The sequence below is a fragment of the Ovis aries genome, chromosome 2, assembly GCF_016772045.2.
Source record: "Ovis aries strain OAR_USU_Benz2616 breed Rambouillet chromosome 2, ARS-UI_Ramb_v3.0, whole genome shotgun sequence".
In the NCBI taxonomy this organism is placed as follows: domain Eukaryota; kingdom Metazoa; phylum Chordata; class Mammalia; order Artiodactyla; family Bovidae; genus Ovis; species Ovis aries.
Genome location: NC_056055.1, coordinates 243,162,736 through 243,182,379, shown reverse-complemented (window position 1 = coordinate 243,182,379; position 19,644 = coordinate 243,162,736). Strand labels below are relative to the sequence as shown.

General features: G+C 50.4%; 1 protein-coding gene across 2 annotated transcripts in view; it reads right to left on the bottom strand.

Annotated features, from left to right (window-relative positions):
• The window catches only part of TCEA3 (transcription elongation factor A3), a 46,541-nt gene that overhangs the window by 23,572 nt on the left and 3,325 nt on the right, over nucleotides 1–19,644 (bottom strand). For both annotated transcript variants that reach the window (XM_060410681.1, XM_060410682.1), the window contains exons 2-5: nucleotides 17,441–17,503; nucleotides 16,591–16,696; nucleotides 16,004–16,148; nucleotides 7,774–7,836 (exon numbers count right to left, since the gene is read on the bottom strand). In XM_060410681.1, coding sequence (XP_060266664.1) covers nucleotides 7,774–7,836; nucleotides 16,004–16,148; nucleotides 16,591–16,696; nucleotides 17,441–17,503 — 377 coding nt within the window. The remainder of the gene's footprint in view (nucleotides 1–7,773; nucleotides 7,837–16,003; nucleotides 16,149–16,590; nucleotides 16,697–17,440; nucleotides 17,504–19,644) is intronic.

The window sequence follows — 19,644 nt, the reverse complement described above, 5'->3', positions numbered from 1 at the left end:
GTTAAGAATCAGCCTGCTAAGACAGGAGACACAGATTTGATCCCTGCTCCAGGAAGATTCTACATACCGAGGGACAACTAAGCCTGTGAGCTACAACTACTGAAGCCCCAGAACCTGTGCTGGGCAACAAGAGAAGCCATTGCAATAAGAAGCCCATGCACCGCAACTAGCGCTCCATAACCAGAGAAAGCCAGCACGCAGCAACGAAGACCCAGCACACCCCAAAATAAACAAATAAAATTTTAAAACCTGGGGTGACAAGATAATCCCATTGTTCAGTGTGAATTCTGCCATCCACCTCCTTGTCCCCCAACTCCTGCTGTTTTGGACTGACCTTGACACGGGGGACTCTTGTCACCATGGATACCCTTGGGCCGCTGGGAGTTTTGTGTTCTCTGGAGCCTTGAGGTTCCTAAAGGTGTCTCAGTGCTGCCACAGAGTGGGGTGATCTGAGGAGGGAAGGCTCTGCCCTCTTAAGGTTTATTTTATTTATTTATTTTTTGCCTTGCTGCAGAGTTTGCAGGATCTTAGTTCCCCAACTGGGGACTGAACTCAGACTCACGGCATTGGAAGTCCTGAATCCTAACCACTGGATGGCCAGGTAACTCCCAAGGTGTACATTTTGAATTCCCCCAAATTTTGTCCAAATGGATTCCCTAGTTTTATTATTTTTTTTAATTCAGTTTGAACTTCACCATTCTAGATTAATTCACCCTGGATTTTGCCCAGCTCTGCCTCACAACTGGTGGCCTGGGAGGAGAGCACAGAGACGGAGAAGCTGAGATCCAAGCGGGCCTGTCCTGGAGTCAGATTCCAGCAGGAGTAAAGGTGTGGGTGAGGGAAGGCGGGGAAGGGGGTAAACTCGAGTCTAAGAGGCTGCCTGCAAACCAAAATGAATCTTCCCACACTCAGTCCTGGCCACTGGGCTCTCACCTGCATGACCACAGTAGACCCCAAGCTGCTCTCCTTGCCCCCTCAACAATCTACAAAAACCCACAGCTGATGCCATCACTCCCTGGCTTCTGATTCTCTAACAGCTTCCAATCATTTCCAGCATAAAGTCAAACTCCTCACCATGGCCTCCTATCGTCCCCCCAACATCTGGCCGTGGCCTCCCCTACTGACTTAATGTCACACCTCACTCCCCTCACAGGTCACTGAAGCCCAACCCCCCTGCACTGCTGCTTTCTGTTTCTTATGCACACCCATCACTCCCACCACAGGGCTGGTCCCCCTCCTCCTGGAAGGCCCTTCCTCCTGCAGATTTTCTTATGATGGGTCCTTTCCTGCCAGTCAGGTCTCAGCTCCAATGTCACATCCTCAGGGATGCCTTCCTGGACCATCCCAGCCAAGCCAACTCTCTGCCCTTGAACTCTCCAGCACATGACCCAATTTCTTTCATCCACAGCACTTATCCAATCTGTAATTAACTTGTGTTTATAAATACTGTCTGCCTCCATCTCCAGGTTCCAGGTTCCAGAGTACCAGGACCCCATCTGCAGGTTCACCACTGTCTTCCAGCACCTGTGACAAGCCCCTAGGTTGACACCTGATGAATCTTTGTCAAATGAATGAACAGATGACGAATTGAGGGAGTGGGCCACAGAAGTGAAAGGCACATCCAGGGGTCTAACAGCGCTGACTTGGGCAGGGGATAGGTCCTCTTTGGGAAACCAGCTGCCCAACTGCACTGGGATTAACAGAGGGCCCTTTGAGCCAGCATCAGTCAACTCCCACAGCCTGGACCAACCCATCTCCTACAGCTGGGACGGAGCCCTGATTCTTCCTGGTGTTGCCCCTCACGGGCCTGTGTGCGCATCACCACATCCTAAGTGTCTAAGACTCACCAGTGGGGAGCCAGGAAGGGAGGAGTCAACAGCATACTGCTTGGAAGGAGGCATAATAATAACGTTAACAAAAGTTGTCAATTTTGAGGGTAGTATATTCATGAAGAGGCCAGGCTCCAGAGGATAAGGGGGCAACAGAGGATGACACAGTCACACAGCATCACCTCTACTGGATGATATGGTTAGACAGACTCAATGGACATGAGTCTGACCAAACCCCAGGAGACAGTGAAGGACAGGGGAGCCTGGCATGCTGCCGTCCACGTCCTTGCAGAGTCAGACACGACTTAGTGGCTGAACAACAACAACAGGCTCCAGGGCCAGACTCACAGATTCAACATCTGATACCACCACTTTGTAGCTATTTGACCTAGGATGAGTTCCTTAACTTCTAGGTGCCTCAGTTTTCTCATATGTAAATAGAACAACAGTGCTCACCTTAGAGAGTTGCTTAGAAGATTAAAGCATCTAAGAGAATTCCAGCAACAGACTATTAGATGATAATTTACACGGATGGCCACATTAAGTGTGAGCATTCTTACTAAACACTGCGTATCCACTGAGCACCCATTTGGTTTAGGGATGGTGCTAAGCACTGCATTACCTCATTTGAGTCTCACAGTGACCTTGTGGGGGTCACAGTTATCCCCATCTTACAGTTCAAGAGACTGAGGCTCAGAGAGCTGAATTTACGTACTCAAGGTTATCCAACTTGCAAATGGCAGAGACAGACCACACATCTAGGTTTGTCTGCCTTCCAAATTCTTTTCAACACATCTCACTGTTCCTCTAAAAGGTGGAGAGCTTTCCAGAGTCCCCTTTCCTGGGCCAGGCTGGGCTGCCTGTTGCATTTCCCCCTTCACCTCCCTGGCGGGCACTCCCAGCCGTGGTCCCTCCTCTTGGAGAGGCGCTGGCTGGCTGGCTGGGATTCGTGTCTGGGTGGCGAATCAGGCAGCCAGGCTCATTTTGTTTTCAGTGCACGTGAGTGGGAACCATGCCAAACTGCAGAGAGGGCATTGTGGGCGGGGGTGGGGGGGTTGGATTTGTCAACTGCTTCCTTCTGCTCCCTGGATGCACCAGGGCCAGCACCAGCCTGTGGTCTGACATCACCAAGCTCTGAAAAAATCCTCCCCAGCCAGGTCTGAGCAGAGGCACCTGGAGGCCGGTCTTGCTGCTCCCCTGCGCCACCTCGAGGGCATTTCGGTTACTTGCACCACCAAGCCTGCCGAAACTGCTCGGGTGAAAGCTGGCCAAGTGCAACCCTCTCTGTCACAAGGGTGCCCTTCGCGGTCTGTCTCCTGGTAGTCCTGCTACAGTTCCTCAAGCCCCATGCTCACTCATACCGCCACACTTCTGCACGTGCCATTCCCTCCGCCTAGAATGCCCTCTACTGGGTGGTGGTCTACCAGGCAATCCATCTTTCAGTTCTCAGCACAAATACTCTCTCTTCCTTGAAGTCTCCTTTGACTTCTCCAGTCATGTTGAGACACTGTGTTCTCATTATGCGTTAAGAGCTTCAAAAAACAAGCATTTTGGTGTCTCCTTGCTTCACTTTGGAGGTCACAAACTGATGGGCTACACATGAGTTTTGTCTGAGCTACTGAGTCTTAGGAAAATAGGAATATGTTGCTAATACATAAAACTGGGCATTTCTTAGGAAAATCTAGTTGGCCAGCTTCCCTTAAAAAATTGGAAGGGATGGCATGCTGGGTGTCATATCCATAAAGCAAACACCAGCTGGGGCTGGGTAGTGGGTGCCCCCTTCAGACGGGCAGGTATTCTCCACTAGTCACCCAGTGTGTCCACATGCCCTTGACCCCTGGAAGACGTTGAGTTTGTAAGGGGGTGCTTAACAAATGTGCTTGCTGGGAAACTTCCCTGGTCTTCCAGTGGCTGAGACGCCTCGCTCCCCATGCAAGGGGGCCCAGGTTCGATCCCAGGTCAGGGAACTAGATCTCACATGCAGAAACTAAAGATCGTGCATGCTGCGACGAAGATCAAAGACCCTGCATGCCACAACTAAGACTCAGTGCAGCTAAAAATAAAATATTTAACAAACAAAACCAAATGCGCTGGCTTAATGAATGAATGCATGCATGAGCAGATGAGTGAATGAATGGAAGACAAAGATGAAATGGAGGTGAAGAGGGCAGGGAACAGTCTGAGTGGTGGATAAAGTGAGCTTACAAGCTTGCTTCTCTCCCTCTGGGGTGCCCACCCCCAATACTGAACCAGCAGGAAATGGCACAGCTGTTGGAAGGAAAACATACTCTGCCTGACCAACCCTCAGAGAAAGAAGGCATTATGGGAGGGAGCCAAGAGGCTTCCAGGCCACAGGGCAAAGGAAGGAGAGGAGCCTGAAGGTATAAACCCTGACACAAATGTCCAATGTGCTTATTACGGCATCAAACCCAGAAATTGGTTACTGGCCAGCGTTTCACTTTTGGATAAGACAGTCCTTCTCGACGCAGGCTGTCCTTCACATTCAGTCCTTCTCGACGCAGAGCTGTCCCTCACATTCTGGGACACCTAGCATCCCTGGCTGCTGCCTACTAAATGCCAACAGTGCCCCTCCCTAGCCTCCCATTTTTACAATTCAGTATAGACTGTGTCCCTTGGGCAAAAATCCATATGCCAAAGCCTTAACTCCCAGTGTGATAGTATCTGGAGGTGGGGCCTTTGAGAGATTATTAGGTTTAGATGAGGTCAAGAGGGTGAAGTTCCATGATGGGATTAATGTCCTTAGAAGAATAAGAGAGACCACAGGGAATTCCCTGGTGATTAGGACTCTAGGCTTCTACTGTAGGAGGCACAGGTTTATCCCTGGTAGGTAGAACTGAGATCCCACATGCCGCATGGTACAGCTGAAAAGAAAAGAAAAAAAAAGGAAGAGAGACCAGAGCGTGAAATCTCCCTCTTTCTCTGTCCCTCTCAGTCCTGTGTAGACACAGTGAGAAGGGGGCTGTCTGAAAACCAGGAAGTTCAGTTCAGTTCAGTCGCTCAGTCGTGTCCAACTCTCTGTGACCCCATGGACTGCAGTACGACAGGCTTTCCTGTCCATCAACTTCCGGAGTTTGCTTAAATTCAAGTCCATCGCGTCGGTGATGCCATCTAACCATCTCATCCTCTGTCGTCCCCTTCTCCTCCTGCCTTCAATCTTTCCCAACATCAGGGTCTTTTCCAGTGAGTCAGCTCTTGCCATCAGGTGGCCAAAGTATTGGAGCTTCAGCTTCAGCATCAATCCTTCCAATGAATATTCAGGACTGATTAGTTTAGAACCAAGAACTGTGCTGGAGCCTCAATTCCGAGGCATCGCCTGTGGCAGACAATCGGCCACAGAACTCTCTTCTTCCTTGGTAGGAGGCAGCCTCAGATTCGTGCTCCAAGCAGAGAGCCTCTACTCATCGGCTGGGGCTGGCACTCAGCTGCCATGGTGGGGATGCTCAGCACAGCTGCCCCATCAACATCCCAGGCCTGCTTAATCTTCATAAAACCTTAAATGACCTAATTTGTGCCCCCTTTTTTCTTTCCAGTGTCAGTCTGACTGGCGCATGCGTGCTTAGTTGCTTTAGTGGTGTCTGAGTCTCTGCGACCCCATGGACCACGGCCTGCCAGGCTCCTCTGTTCATGGGATTCTCCAGGCAAGAATACTGGAGTGGGTTGCCATTTCCTTCTCCAAATCTGACCTAGTCTTACTGGTACATTAGGCCTAAAAGATTGAGAGCAGGAGGAAAGGGGAGCGACAGAGGATGAGATGGTTGGATGGCATCACTGACTCAATGGACACGAGACTGAGCAAACTCCGAGAGCTGGTGAGGGACAGGGAGGCCTGGCGTGCTGCAGACCCTGGGGCTGGAAAGAGTCAGACATGACTGAGCAACTAAACAACAAAAAAGCCCAAAAGAACTGGGCAGCTTCCAAACATACTCCCCTAGAAGTCAACCCCCTTACCGCTCCTTCCAGTCCCCCGAGCATCCAATGTGGTCCATGGATCCTAACCATTTGCCTTGATCCACCTCTAAGCCACCTCCTGGCCTGGCCTGCTCTCTCTTTGCTCTGGTTCTTCTGCTCTGACCTCTGACCTCCCTCCTGGGCCACAGCGCGCACTCCTCTACCCACAGTCTCTCCTTGGTGATCTCACCCAGGTTAGTGGCTTCAAATGCGAGCTACACATTAACAACTAAAATCTGTGTTTCCAGCCCAGGCCTCCTTCCTGAATTCCAGACTGGCATAACCTACTGCATATTCAATTTCTTCACCCGAGTGGTTTGTACACCCCTAAATCCAACATATCCAGACCTGACCCCTTGGTCTGCCACCTCAAGCCCGACCGACACAGGGTCTTCCCCATACCAGTTCACGGTATCTCCATCCTCACAGACACTCACATGAAAAGTCCTGGAGGCATCCTGACACTTACTCTTCTCTTGTATTCCACATCCAATCTGTTAGGACATCCTGATAGCTCTCCTTTCAAAATATATCCAGGGTCAGGACTTCCCTGGTGGTCCGGTGGTTAAGACTCCAGCTTCCACTGCAGGGGGCATGGGTTTGATCCCTGGTTGGGGAACTAAGATCCCACATGATGCAGGGTGTGGCCCCCTTAAAACATATACCCAGGGTCTCCCACTTCTCCCCACCTCCATGCTGTCACTCTGATCCAAGCCACCCTCACATCTTCCCTGAATTATCGAAACAGCCTCCTGGCTGGTCTCTCTGCTTCTGTCTGTGGCCCTGGCAACCTAGCACAGCAGCAAGAGGGATTCTGATCAATTCACTCACAGAATTCCCACGCTCAGTACTCTCCAGGGGTTCCTGTTTCACACCATCTTCCAACTCCCACCTTCACTTATTCACTCCAGACCCACTGGCCACCTCACTGCTCCCTGACCCTGCCAGGCACACTCCCAGTTGCAGGCCTTCTGTTTGGAATGACCCCAATGTCTGTCCGGCTAACTCCTCATTTCTTTCATGTTTTTGCTTGCAGGTCAGCTCTTCAATGAGGGCTCTCCTGAGCACTGCAGTGACCCCCCTCTCCAACCTGCCAGTGCAGGCAGATGGAAGAGAGGTGGGTTCGATCTCCAGATTGGGAAGATCCCCTGGAGAAAGGCATGGCAACCCACCCCAGTATTCTTGCCTGGAGAATTCCACGGACAGAAGAGCCTGGAGGGCTACAGGCCATGGGGTCGCAAAGAGTAGGATACGACTAAGCGATTAAACAACAGTATTTACTTTTCATATGTATTACCAGTTTCCCCCATTAGAATATGGGACTTCCCTGATAGCTCAGTTGGTAAAGAATCTGCCTGCAATGCAGGAGACCCTGATTCGATTACTGGGTTGGGAAGATCCCCTGGAGAAGGGAAAGACTACCCACTCCAGTATTTTGGCCTGGAGAATTCCACGGACTGTATAGTCCATGAGGTCACAAAGAGTTGGACACGACTGAGTGACTTTCACTTTCACCCATTAGAATAAAGGCCTCATGCCCTAGAGGATTTTGTCTCTTTTGTTCCCTGCTATATTCTCGGCACCTAGAATACTTCTTGGCACACAGTAGGCCCTCAATAAATATTTGATGAATGAGTGACATGATAATTCAGGGTTGATACCAGTTCTGCCCCCAACCCAGAGATCCCAATCCAGGTACAGGCTCTCAAGACCTGTTTCACTGGGTTCAACTTGACTTTGAGAATGTTGCCCAGACAGCAATGGGATAACAGCGATTGGTCAGGCACCCCAGTGAAGGAACCATACCTCGGATTCAGAGGCCTCCCCCACCACCCTTACTGCATGGGTTCTAGGAACTGGAGTTAATGCAACATAGGAAGCTTCCTCCTTTACCCTGCCTCGGGATTCCTCCAGTAAGACAGAGCGACACACACACATGGACTTCTGGGGTGCAGAGGTCCACAGCTTCCTTTACCTTTCCATCGATGGTCTTTTTGGAGAGGAGGTGGCTGAAGACTTGGAGTCCACAGAGTCTCTCCTGAAAGGAAGAGGAAGTGGAGATGAGATGCTTTGGTCGATGAGCATCAGTGCTGGCCTAGAGAGATCAGAGTCCGGGGAGGAAGCATCCCGGAGCCAGGCCTGCTGGGTTGGGGATGATGAAGTCCACCTGGACCCCAGCTGCCTGGCATGGGGAGCCCCAGGAGGTGCTGGCTGGTCCTCTTCACTTGCCCACCATCAAATGAGGTAATAGGAGGGAAGGACCAAACACGTGTCAGATGTGGTCCATGTATTACTAATTACTAATAACTAATTATCAGCAGGCCCTTCCTCCTTGCTGTCAGGCAGGCCTTGGCTAGCTGGAACCAATGGACTGAACTCCTCGGATGATCACTTCTCATGATGAGTGGGAGTAAATCAGCCTCAGCCTCCCCTGTGGGCACCTTAAGAGGAGGGGAGGAGGAGGTGGGCCTCAGAGCTGCAAGAACAGGGTTTAAAATGGCAAGTGAGAAAGGAGGGTGCAAACTTAGATGCATACTGTGTCTGAGACCAGGCAAGAGGACTAATGCCTAGGAGAAGAAAAGATAAAAAGGAAATACACCCAAATGCTGAGTGACTGAAGTCGCTCGGTCGTATCCGACTCTTTGCAACCCCATGGACTGTAGCCTATCAGGCTGCTCTGTCCATGGGATTCTCCAGGCAAGAATACTGGAGTGGGTTGCCATTTCCTTCTCTATTTTTGAAAGTTGCTCAGTCATGCCCGACTCTTTGTGACACCATGGACTATACAGTCCATGGAATTCTCCACGCCCGAATACTGGAGTGGGTAGCCCTTCCCTTCTGCAGGGGATCTTCCCAACCCAGGGATCAAACCCTAGTCTCCCGCATTGCAGGCAGATTCTTTACCAACTGAGCTATGAAAGTGAGGTCGCTGACTCTTTGCGACCCCATGGACTGTAGCCTATCAGGCTCCTCCGTCCATGGGATTTTCCAGGCAAGAGTGCTGGAGTGGATTGCCATTTCCTTCTCCAGGGGATCTTCCTCACCCAGGAATCGAACTCAGGTCTCCTGCATTGCAGGCAGATGCTTTACTGTCTGAGCCACCAGGGAAGGAAGGCCATAACCAAATGCTGCTGCTGCTAAGTCGCTTCAGTCGTGTCCGACTCTGTGCGACCCCATAGACGGCAGCCCACCAGGCTCCCCCGTCCCTGGGATTCTCCAGGCAAGAACACTGGAGTGGGCAACCAAGTGCTAGCCGTAGTTATATCAGGGTGATGGGATTAGAAGTGAAAAATCCACCACCCCCCCACCCCCGCCGCCCCATTCTATGAAATACATGTAGCTACAATCTTTTTAGGGCTTCCCATGGCGGCAGAGCGGTAAAGAATCCACCTGCCAATGCAGGAGATGCAAGAGCCTCGGGTAAGAACCCTGGGTCGGGAAGACCCCCTGGAGTAGGACACAGCAACCCACTGCAGTATTCTTGCCTGGAAAACTCCACGGGCAGAGAAGCCTGGGTGGGCTACAGTCCATGGCCTCAAAAAGAGTCAGACACGGCTGAGCACACCTACACACATCCTTTTTACTGTACAGGATGTGTTTCCCCCTTTCATCGTTTTTGTCACATTAATCTGCTTGTAAATTGTAACTCCTATTCCCCATGTCACTTACCCAGCTCTCTCTTTTTCCCCTTTAGGTCATTTATTTATTTATTTTCGGCTGCCCTGGGTCTTCGCTGCTGCACTCGGGCTTTCTCTAGATGCAGTGAGCAGGGGCTGCTCTGGAGTTGCGGTGCGCGGGCTTCTCCCGGCAGTGGCTTCTCTTATCAGCGAGCACAGGCTCCAGGGCTGCGGGCTCTGCAGTTGCGGCGCATGGATGGGCATGTGGGATCTGCCTGGGCCAGGGATCACACCCACGCCCCCTGCACTGGCAGGCAGACTCTCAACCAGTGGGCCCCCAGGGAAGTCCCCAGTTCTCCTTTTTAATTCCAGCGTAGGTGTCACCGTCTAACAGACCACATAATTTGCTTACTTATTTTATGCTTTGTCCAAGCAACCTACCATGTAAATTTCACAAGAGCAGAATATGATGGGCTTGGTTCCCTGTGGTGGACGCTGTCTATGCCAAGTCCCCATCATCCCTTGGGCACGCCTCCCAAATGCACTGGGACCCAAGGACTTCCTTCTCCAAGATCCCCTGGGGCTCTCCTTGTGCCAGCCAGTGCCAGCAGGCCGATGGGCAGAAATCACAGGGGAGTTAACAACGCCAGGAGCAGCCCTCAACCACACACGTGGGAATAGATGGGCAAGTACTCCAGCTTCCTCGGCCCTCTAGTGGATCAACTGAGGTGTGTCCTCCACCATCTCCAGCAGGATTTTAGCCCTGGCTTCCCTTGTAGCTCAGTTGGTAAAGAATCTGCCTACAATGCAGGAGACCTGGGTTCGATTCTTGGATTGGGGAGATCCCCTGGAGAAGGAAATGGCCACCCATTCCAGTATGCTTGCCTGGAGAATCCCATGGACAGAGGTACCTGGCAGACTACAGTCCATGGGGTCACAAGAGTCACGAGTTAGTGATTCAACCACCACCACTCAGGGCAGTAACCTGCTCAGGATCACACCCTGTGCCGGTTCCCCTCCCTTACCTGTCTCACTTCCTCTCTCCTCTGTCTGCATTTCCTGAAATCACTTCCCAAATAAACCTCCTGCACTTAAATCCATGTCTCAGGGTTTGCTTCTGGGAAGCCCAATCTAATATACTCAACTCAACTGACTTCGCCTATGTGAACAGAACAGTGCCTGCCACAGAGTAGGTGCTCTATGAATATTTGTTGCTAAAGGCTGTGAAGTCAAACAGTAAAGAAATGATTTTTAGAAAATGTGGAAAAAGACACTTTCCCAGAGGTAAGATCGTTTACGTTTAAGATCCTTCCCTCGTCTTTTGCTCCATGCATGCAAACATACATGACATTTACCACTCTAAAAAGGGAGGCAGTGACATGCTTCCCAGGTGGCGTAGTGGTAAAGAATCCAAGAGAATGCAAGAGATATGGTTTCAAGCCCTGGGTCAGGCAGATCCCCTGGAGAAGGAAATGACAATCCACTCTTGTATTCTTGCCTGGACAGAAGAGTCTGGCGGGCTACAGTCCAAGGGACTGCAAAGACTTGGACACAGCCCAGCGGTGGAGCAGTGCACAGAGCACAGGCCAGGGACATGAGCTGAAATCCCAGCCCTGCCCCTGGGCAGGCCATCTTCTTTGAGCATCAGCTCCTTCATCTGTCAAATGCTGGGAAAAGGACCTGTGTTTGTGGGCTGGCTAGAAGGAAGACCAGATCATTAACATCCCTACCGCAGTTCCCACCACGAAGAACTCAGTGCTCCCTAATCCTAGGTAGCTGATTTCTTCTTTTCCAGGTAATAATAAGGCTCTTGCATGGATTTCCAGCTCCCATCTCAACCTCCACGTGGCCTGGGGGACACCAGGTGAGAAAGTTTCAGGTGCCAGCTCTTAACAATCCTATGGACCTCTGCCCCAGCTTAAACACAGGGGGAGGCAGCAGAGAGGGAGAGGGGCAGAGACCTTCCTTTGCATGTCCCCTCCAGCCCCACACTGGGCCCTGGGAGCTCCTCTGTGGGGTCCCCCCCTGACTGCCCCACGGGGATGGACAGGTGCAGGCAGAGCTGGGAGCAGAGATTCTTGCAGTGGGAGAAAGGAGGGGAGACATGAATCTCTCCGCTCCCTGGGACTCCCCATTTTCTGGCCTTTCCTCATTGCTTTTTAGAACAAACCAGAAAAATTCTGCCATTTTTGCGAAGGATCATTATGAAAACTATTCAGGAACATGAAAAAAAATGCCTAGAATACATTAGAAAGATAAATAAACAGGGATGTAATTGTCCCTTGTGTCTACAGGAATGGTAAAATTATGTAAGTAGATCAGGACTAGAAGGGAAGAGGAAGAAAATACAAGCTGTTTCTTTTTTCAGAAGCGGCACATTGTGGAGAAATATTTTTAATTCTTATTTTAAATTTTAGTAATGTGGTTACAGTGTTTATATAATAATGCAGTAATAGTATTTATAATGATAATAGTCAATTAAGAAAATTAAAAGGAAAGGAATTTCACCAATGGAACTGAAATAGGACCCCTGTCCACTGGATTCTCCCAGCAAGCTAGGGGGACAACCACCCCACTCTCTGCTCAGCCATGGAGACAACTTCATCTCATAGCTCCAGCTGTGAAAAGTGAGCTGGCATCAACAATTTAACACCCCAGGATGCTGTTAAATGTAAAATGCTGGTTATAAAACAGTATTATAGTGTGATTCTAATTTTCTAAGAAAATATAACTCTCTCTCTATATATATACATACACACACATATATTCTTAAAAAGATGAGAAAGATATACATCAAGATGTTAACAGTGATCATTTCTGTTATTTCCTTCTTGTATTTGACTTTCTAAACTTTTTACTCTAAATGTGACTCACAGTTGGAATAAATATATGATGTGACAAGGCTACAAAATAGTATATGGAGTTTAATTCCATTTTATTAATACAATAAGTATTTCATGGGTAGGTGCACAGGAAAAATCCTAGAAGGCTATATACATATATACACATATAGGGAAAGGCAACCCACTCCAGTACTCTTGCCTGGAAAATCCCATGAACAGAGAAGCCTGGGAGGCTGCAGTCCATGGGGTCGCAAAGAGTCAGACACGACTGAGCGACTTCACTTATCACTTATTTATAGTTATATAAATTTTAGGGCTTCCCAGGTGGCTCACTGATAAAGAATCTGCCTGCCAACGGGTTTGATCCCTGGGTTGGGAAGATCCCCTGAAGGAAATGGCAACCCATCCAGTATTCCTGCCTGGAGAATTCCATGGACTGAGAAGACTGGTGGGCTACAGTCCATGGGGGTCATGAAGAGGGGACACGACTGAGGGACTGAGCTCTGCATATAAACCTTATATATCATGAGATAATGACGTTCATTCTTCAGGTCACAACAGTGAATCTCAGAGTCTAAGGATGTAAGTGATCAAGTTCAGCCTAGAAATTTGCTTTCTGCTTTCCAACGGTCTCCTCGCCCACACCTGTCATCTCGGTAGGCCTTTAAAGGAGATCCCTTTGCTGATCATTCGGCGGGATTTGGGGACAGAACTAAAGGAAACATCTGTGCCCAAGCTGCCATCTGTACCCAGGTGTCTATACTCCCTGTTCCACAGACTAGCCCCATATCCCATTTGCTCTCCTCGCCCAACACTTCAGCCTCTAGCCTTTCAACTGTATGTCACAAGATCCTAGTCCTTCATTTATTTGCCAAGGTACTCAGCACCAAACTTCCCTGGTAGCTCAGATGGTGAAGAATCTGCCTGCAATGAAGGAGACCCAAATTCGATCCTGGGTGGGGAAGATTCCCTTGGAGAAGGGAATGATGACCCACTCCAGTATTCTTGCCTGGAGAATTCCATGGACAGAGGAGTCCAGTGGGCTACAGTCCATAGGGTCACAAAGAATTGGACACAACTGAGAAACTAACACTTTTACTTTCAGAACCAAACAGGTGCTCCAGACATGGCTAGACCAGCCAGAGCATGAATTTTCCACAGGGGATTGCACTGGTACAGCTGGGCCTGGCAATGCTCAGTAAATGCTCACTCCATGCTAGGCATGGGGGATCACAGGATCCCTGGAGGCCAACCTTTTAATCCCTTTGGGAAAACCAAACACACCATGTGAAACATTAAATGCCAAGGACCATTTCTTCAATTGGGATATGATTGCAAAAGTGGCCGAATGAAAGGAATAGAACATTCAGAAGATTCCAAGCTGACAAGTACTGCATCTTAAAAAGCAGACTACAGAATTGATGGTAACTATAGAAAACAGAGAAAAACAGATACCAAAATATTAGCAGTGATTCTTTTGGGGTGGTGGGAATGTGATTTTTTCATACTTTTAAAATATCTTCCATTATTTCTACAACAGATTTGTTTATTTATTTTTGGCTACTCGGGGTCTTTGCTGCTGGGTACGGGCTTTCTCTAGGCGAGGTGGGCGGGGGCTCCTCTCCAGTCGCAGTGTGCAGGCTTCTCACTGTGGCGGCTTCTCTTGTTGCCAAGCATAAGCTCCACGGCACAAGGGCTTCAGTATTTGCAACACGTGTGCTCAGCAGTTGTAGCACATGGGCTCAGTGGTTGCGGGTTGTGGGTTCTAGAGCTCAAACTCAGTACTTGTGGTGCACAGGCTTAGTTGCCCTGAGGCATGTGGAATCTTAGTACCCAGACCAGGGATCGAACTCAAGTCCTCTGCATTGCAAGGCAGATTCTCAACCCCTGGACCTCCCTCCAGGGAAGTCCCAGAATTACAGTACTTTCAAAAATTAATTAAGGGTGATAAAAATATGTTATAGGGCTTTCCTGGTAGTCCACTGGTTAAGACTCCACCTGCCGATGCGGGGGACATGGGTTCGATCCCTGGCCGCGGAAGATTGGGACCAGAACAACGAAGCCCCGTGTGCCACAGCTACTGAGCCTGCGCCCTAGAGACTGAGGTCTGCAGCTAGTGAATTGCGGGTGCCCAGAGCCCGCGCTCCACCACAAGAGAAGTCACCGCCGAGAGAAGCCCGCGCGCCATAGCCACAGCGCTGCCCCACGTGCTGCAAGTAGAGAAAGCCCACGCACAGCAACAGACCCAGTGTAGCCAAAAAAAATTAATTAATTAAATACAATTTTTAAAGGTTTAAAATGTTGGTATATCACAAGCCCTATTGTCTGTAATGACCTAGTACCATCGGATACTATTCAGGGTCATCTAGTCTCATTCCCTTATCTATTAGATGACCTCCTCCCGAAGGATTAAGTGATCTGACTAGTCATGTAGGGAACAGGTAGGACCTACTAATGCGTCCATGAAGGCTTTTATCTACCGTCATGGACAAGGCCGTTTGGGCTGATCAGCAAGTCATGCGCCGGGACGTCTCTGGTGGTCCAGTGGCTAAGACTCCGTGCTCCCAATGCAGGGGCCTTGGGTTCAAATCCTGACCAGGGAACTAGATCCCATATGCTGCCATGAAGACCCGGCACAGCTAGATAAATAAATATTTTTTAAAAGTCATGCATTTTTGGAGACCCTGGTGGGGTGGGCAAGGGCGAACAGACAAAGAGCTGAGACCTCAGCAGAGGTGTGGGAGTCTGACAAAGACGGGCTCCCACTCTGTTACATAATGGCTGTGTGACCCTGGGAAAGGCCCTGCTCCCCAATCTTCAGCTTCCTTATCGCTGAAGGCCATTTTGACTAAAAAGCCAGCAAAATATGCCTTCTCTGTGCACAAGTAAGTTCCCAGCCCCATTCACCTGGAACCCTGACGAAGGTGGACCGTCAAGCGGTATTCCTAGGTGACATTGCGTCTAGAGCAAATGAGCCCTGACTGGTAACCTCTGTCTAGACGGGAATGGACTATGAAAGGACTATCAATGATTTATGGAAAAACCGCAGCGTGAGGCTACCCTGAGTGCTGTGAATCTTGTAACTGGTCATTGCCCTTGCTGGAATCCTGGAGACCTGGTTTATGGGACTTACAATTGGAGGATGTGATGTGAGTTCCCGCCCTCGGAGGTCTCATTCTTTGTACCTGGGAATGTCATCCGGGTGGGCAGGGGAATAGCTCTGGACACAGCCTGGTCCCTATGACAAGGGTCCCCAACCTCCAGGATCTAAGGACTGCTGACCTGAGGTAGAGCTGATGTAACAATAATGGAAATTAAAGTGCACAGTAAATGTAATGTGCTTGCATCATCCGGAAACCATCCTCCTCACCCCTCCTGCCACCCCACCACCCACGGAAAAATTGTCTTCCATGACACTGGCCCCTGGTGCCAACAAAGGTTGGGGACCACTGCCCTCTGAGAAGTCTTGGTGATGGGAAACACCTTGGTGATGAGAAGCTGCCCTGCTGGCACACTGCCTCTCCTGTCCCTGCATCCTTCGAGGTGAAGCCCCACCAGGGACGGCCTGTTTGAATCTCGTGAGTCAGTCTGGCGGGGCCAAGAAGGCCCCCAGAGCGGGCACTGTAGAGGGAAATAACAATACCCACCTCCTGGTGTGTGAAGACGAAAAGATGGTCTATAAACAGAAGTGCTGTCAGAGGACATGTTGAGCGTCAGCCCCCTCTCGCCATCCCAGAACAAGTACCTGTCTTTGGGCTCTTCCACCCGTTTTTTCCTTGGTGGAGAAAGACTTGTCTCTGGCTTCCAATCCGAACAGTCAAGCCCTTTTTCCTTTTTCTTGGCTTTTACTCTTTCCTCTCTTTTTTCTCCTTTGGGGGTTGCTGGGGAGTCTAAAAACAGAATCATGACATTGTTCTCAACTCACTCTGTCTCAGCCAAACCCTAGACTCTGGGGGAGAAAGGAGCGAAGGGCAGGGACTGGGGCAGCCTCACCCCTCTCCCAACAAATGCACATTTACACACAAATGCACATACAATGTGCACATGTGGGTGCAAGCTCAAGCTCACCAAGGGGACAGAAAGACATCTCTGCACACCAATGTGTACATACAGATGTGTACACACACATGAAGCACAGAGAAACACACACATAGGGCCACAGACACGAAAGCTCGCCCGTCTACAAACCCCACATTTGTGGAGTAGACAAACCCCGGCACTGCCACTGGGGGTCGTAGCTGAGTCATTAACAGCCACACTCTGGGCACCTGCTCTAAGCCAGCACCCAGGTGCGGGGAGAAACACTCGGCCCCGGGGACCCTGCCCCCTCACCCAGCAGCTGCTTCCAGTTCCTGATGAGGACTTTGGCCAAGGCCACCACCTCCTTGTTGGAGCAGTGCTTGCGGACCCCGTTCACGGCGACTCCAATCCTGGTGGTCTGCAAAGTGAGAAGGTCAGGAGCCAGCCTGGGAAAGCAAGACCTGCTCCAGGGCACCCATCCCCTTGCCCTGGCCCAGGCTCCCCAGGGCTTCAGCCTGGAACTGTGGCTGAGGTTATCACTCTGACTTTATAACAGACCTGCTGCCCTGAGAGAGGTCAGTGCCCAAGGCCCGGCCCCCCACCTGCAGGGGTAACTGCAGCTTTGAAGTAAAGCTGGGGTGGTGGTGGTGGCGGCCACAGGCCTGGCTGGTGCCCAGGACTCCTCCCTTTTCTCTGCCCTCTGGTGTCCTGGAGTTCAAATTTCAGCCTAAGACACAACTCTGGCTACTTTACAGCTTGGGTATGCGCTAACTTTTCAGGGCCAAGAGCTTCTGGTAGAGTTTTGGAGGCCACATGGGTAACACATGGAAAATGCAAAAACGAGGGGGCTTTCACCTCTCCCTGAGACGCTGGCCTCCTGGATCCCAGAGACCTCAGGTCTTGGGAACTTAGGGATTCAAAGAAAGTGGGTCAGTCTTGTCCCCAGACCCAGAGGGCCCCAAGAGCTCAGAAAGCTTCCGTTGCCATCTGCAGGCTTCTGTTCCCACACCTGGAGTACCTCAAGATGCCCCCTGCTGCCTTCCCTTCAGAAATCCCTCCCAGACCCCCTCCTGGGAGGGTTCCCCATGAGGGTCTTTCCTTCCTGCACAAGGTCGCCCTCCTGCCGCCGGCACTGCCCCAGGGGCTGCCCATCGCCACCCACCTGGAGCAGCTGGATGGACATCTGCCAGCTGTCGAGCTTCTTCAGGAGGTCCAGGGCCCCTTCCTGTGGGAGGCCACAAGGGGAGGGCTGAAGCCTGTGGGGTCTGCCGGGCCCCTCTCTGACCATCGCGCAGTCTTGGTGGGAGGGAGGGCAGCAAGAGGTAAGGAAGGCGGCTATTCCAGTGACAGATCCAGGCAGACAAGCAGTCAAAGGAGAGGCGAGGAAGAGGACGATAGAAGCACCAGCTTCCGCCCCAAACCAGCTCTCTGACTTCACCTGAGGCCACCCATTTGGGTTCCAGCCCGTCTGAGCAGGGTCCAGCCTTACCCACTCACCCTGACCCCCTGACCCTGCTGTTTTTCTACTGGGAATGCTCTCTCCTTCCCCATCTCTTCCTCTAAAGTTAATTACCTCATGGTTCACCTTCACTTCCCAACCGTGACCTTCTGTAGGTTGAGGACTGCAGTTTTTATTTTATTTTTTTCAAAACAGCTTTATTGGGATATAACTGACATACAATAAACCACACATATTATAAGCTACAATTTGGTGAGTTTTGACATAATATGTACATCCATGAAGCTATCGCCACAATCAAGATAAGAACATAGTCAGGGAGTTCCCTGGTGGTCCAGGGGTTAGGACTCTGCTTCTACTGCAGGGAACATAGGTTCAACTCCTGCTTGGGGAAATAAGATCCTGCAAGCTCAACAGCGCAGCCCAAAACAAACATAGCATCCCCGACATTTTCCTTGTGCCCCTTGGTAATCTACCCCTCTCTGCAGCCCCAACCCCAGGCACCACTATTCTACTTTCTTGCATTTTTCAGGACCTCACGGAATGTGACTGTAATGGACCTTTTTGGCTGGCTTCTTCGCTCGGTGTTGCCATGCTGAGGTTCCGTGCCCACGGCTGCGCAGAGCCACAGCTCCTTTCTGTTACTGGGTTGTTTGCCGCTGTGGGCAGAGGCCACAGTTTGTTGGTCCATTCACCTGTGAATGGCACTGTGCGGCAGTTTCCGATTTGGGGCTGCTGCAAATGAAGCGGCTGGGAACATTCGAGTTTTTGTGAAGATAGGTACTTTTCTTTTCTCTTGGGTAGAGAGGACTGTGTAATCTCTGAGACCTCTGGGTTCAGCACACAGCCCAGTGCTCCCTGAGTGAATGAATAAAGCGGAAAGCAGAAGCGGGAAGGGGAAGAGGGAGGAGAAGACAAGAGACGCAGGTGTGGAACCTGCTGGTTGCCAGGCCCTGAACCACCCTGTCCTCTTTCGGTCTTCTCTGTCTTCCCACCCACTTCCTAGAAGCCAGCCCCAGCCTCCTGTCCTGAAGTCAGGCCCCTGGGAAGCACCAGCTGACCGTGTCCTGTATGCCTTGTGCCCTGGCCCCACTGTGCAGTGCCAGCTGCCAACCCCTACCCTACCAGGCTCCCTGGGTCACGTCCCCCAACTGCCCTCTGTCACTCCTCAGCCTCCCTTAGAACTTGGGTTCATAGTATGTTTCAGAGGAATGACTTGCGGATGCGTGTGCATGGGAACTTGTGGGCATATAACTCTGCATGTACTACCAATTAAAGGCTTATTATCTGCCGGTTCTAAATATTTTACATGCATGATCTCTGACTCTCGAAATGATTCTGTGAGATAGGTCCTATTACTATTCTCATTTTAAAAGAATCAAGATCTCATTCTCACAGAAGAGAAATCCAAGAAACAGAAGTGAATTTTTGCTCAGTGTTATAAAGAACTGAGCTAGGATTCAAACCTTTTGGGTTTGACCCACTATACAACCGTGCAAGTAGGTACGGACATGGGTCTGGCGAGACGTCTGCAGTCATGAAATATCAACATGGGTAAGTGCAGTGGTATGTTGGTAAATGTTTAACAGCAGGTTCTCAAAGGAAAAAATTGATTTGTAGTGTTTGTCAGTTTCTGTGGCGTCCATATTCTCCCTACAGCAATGTCAAGCTAGACTAAGCTGTCACTGAATTGAAGGAGACATTGGGAAGAAATGAGTGATACAGACCATATTGATATGCTGTGCTGTACTTGGTCTCTCAGTCGTATCTGACTCTTTGTGACCCCATGGACTGTAGCCCACCAGCCTCCTCTGTCCATGGGGATTCTCCGGGCAAGAACACTGGAGTGGAGTGCCACGCCCTCCTTTAAGGGATCTTCCCAACCCAGGGAGCAAACCCAGGTCTTC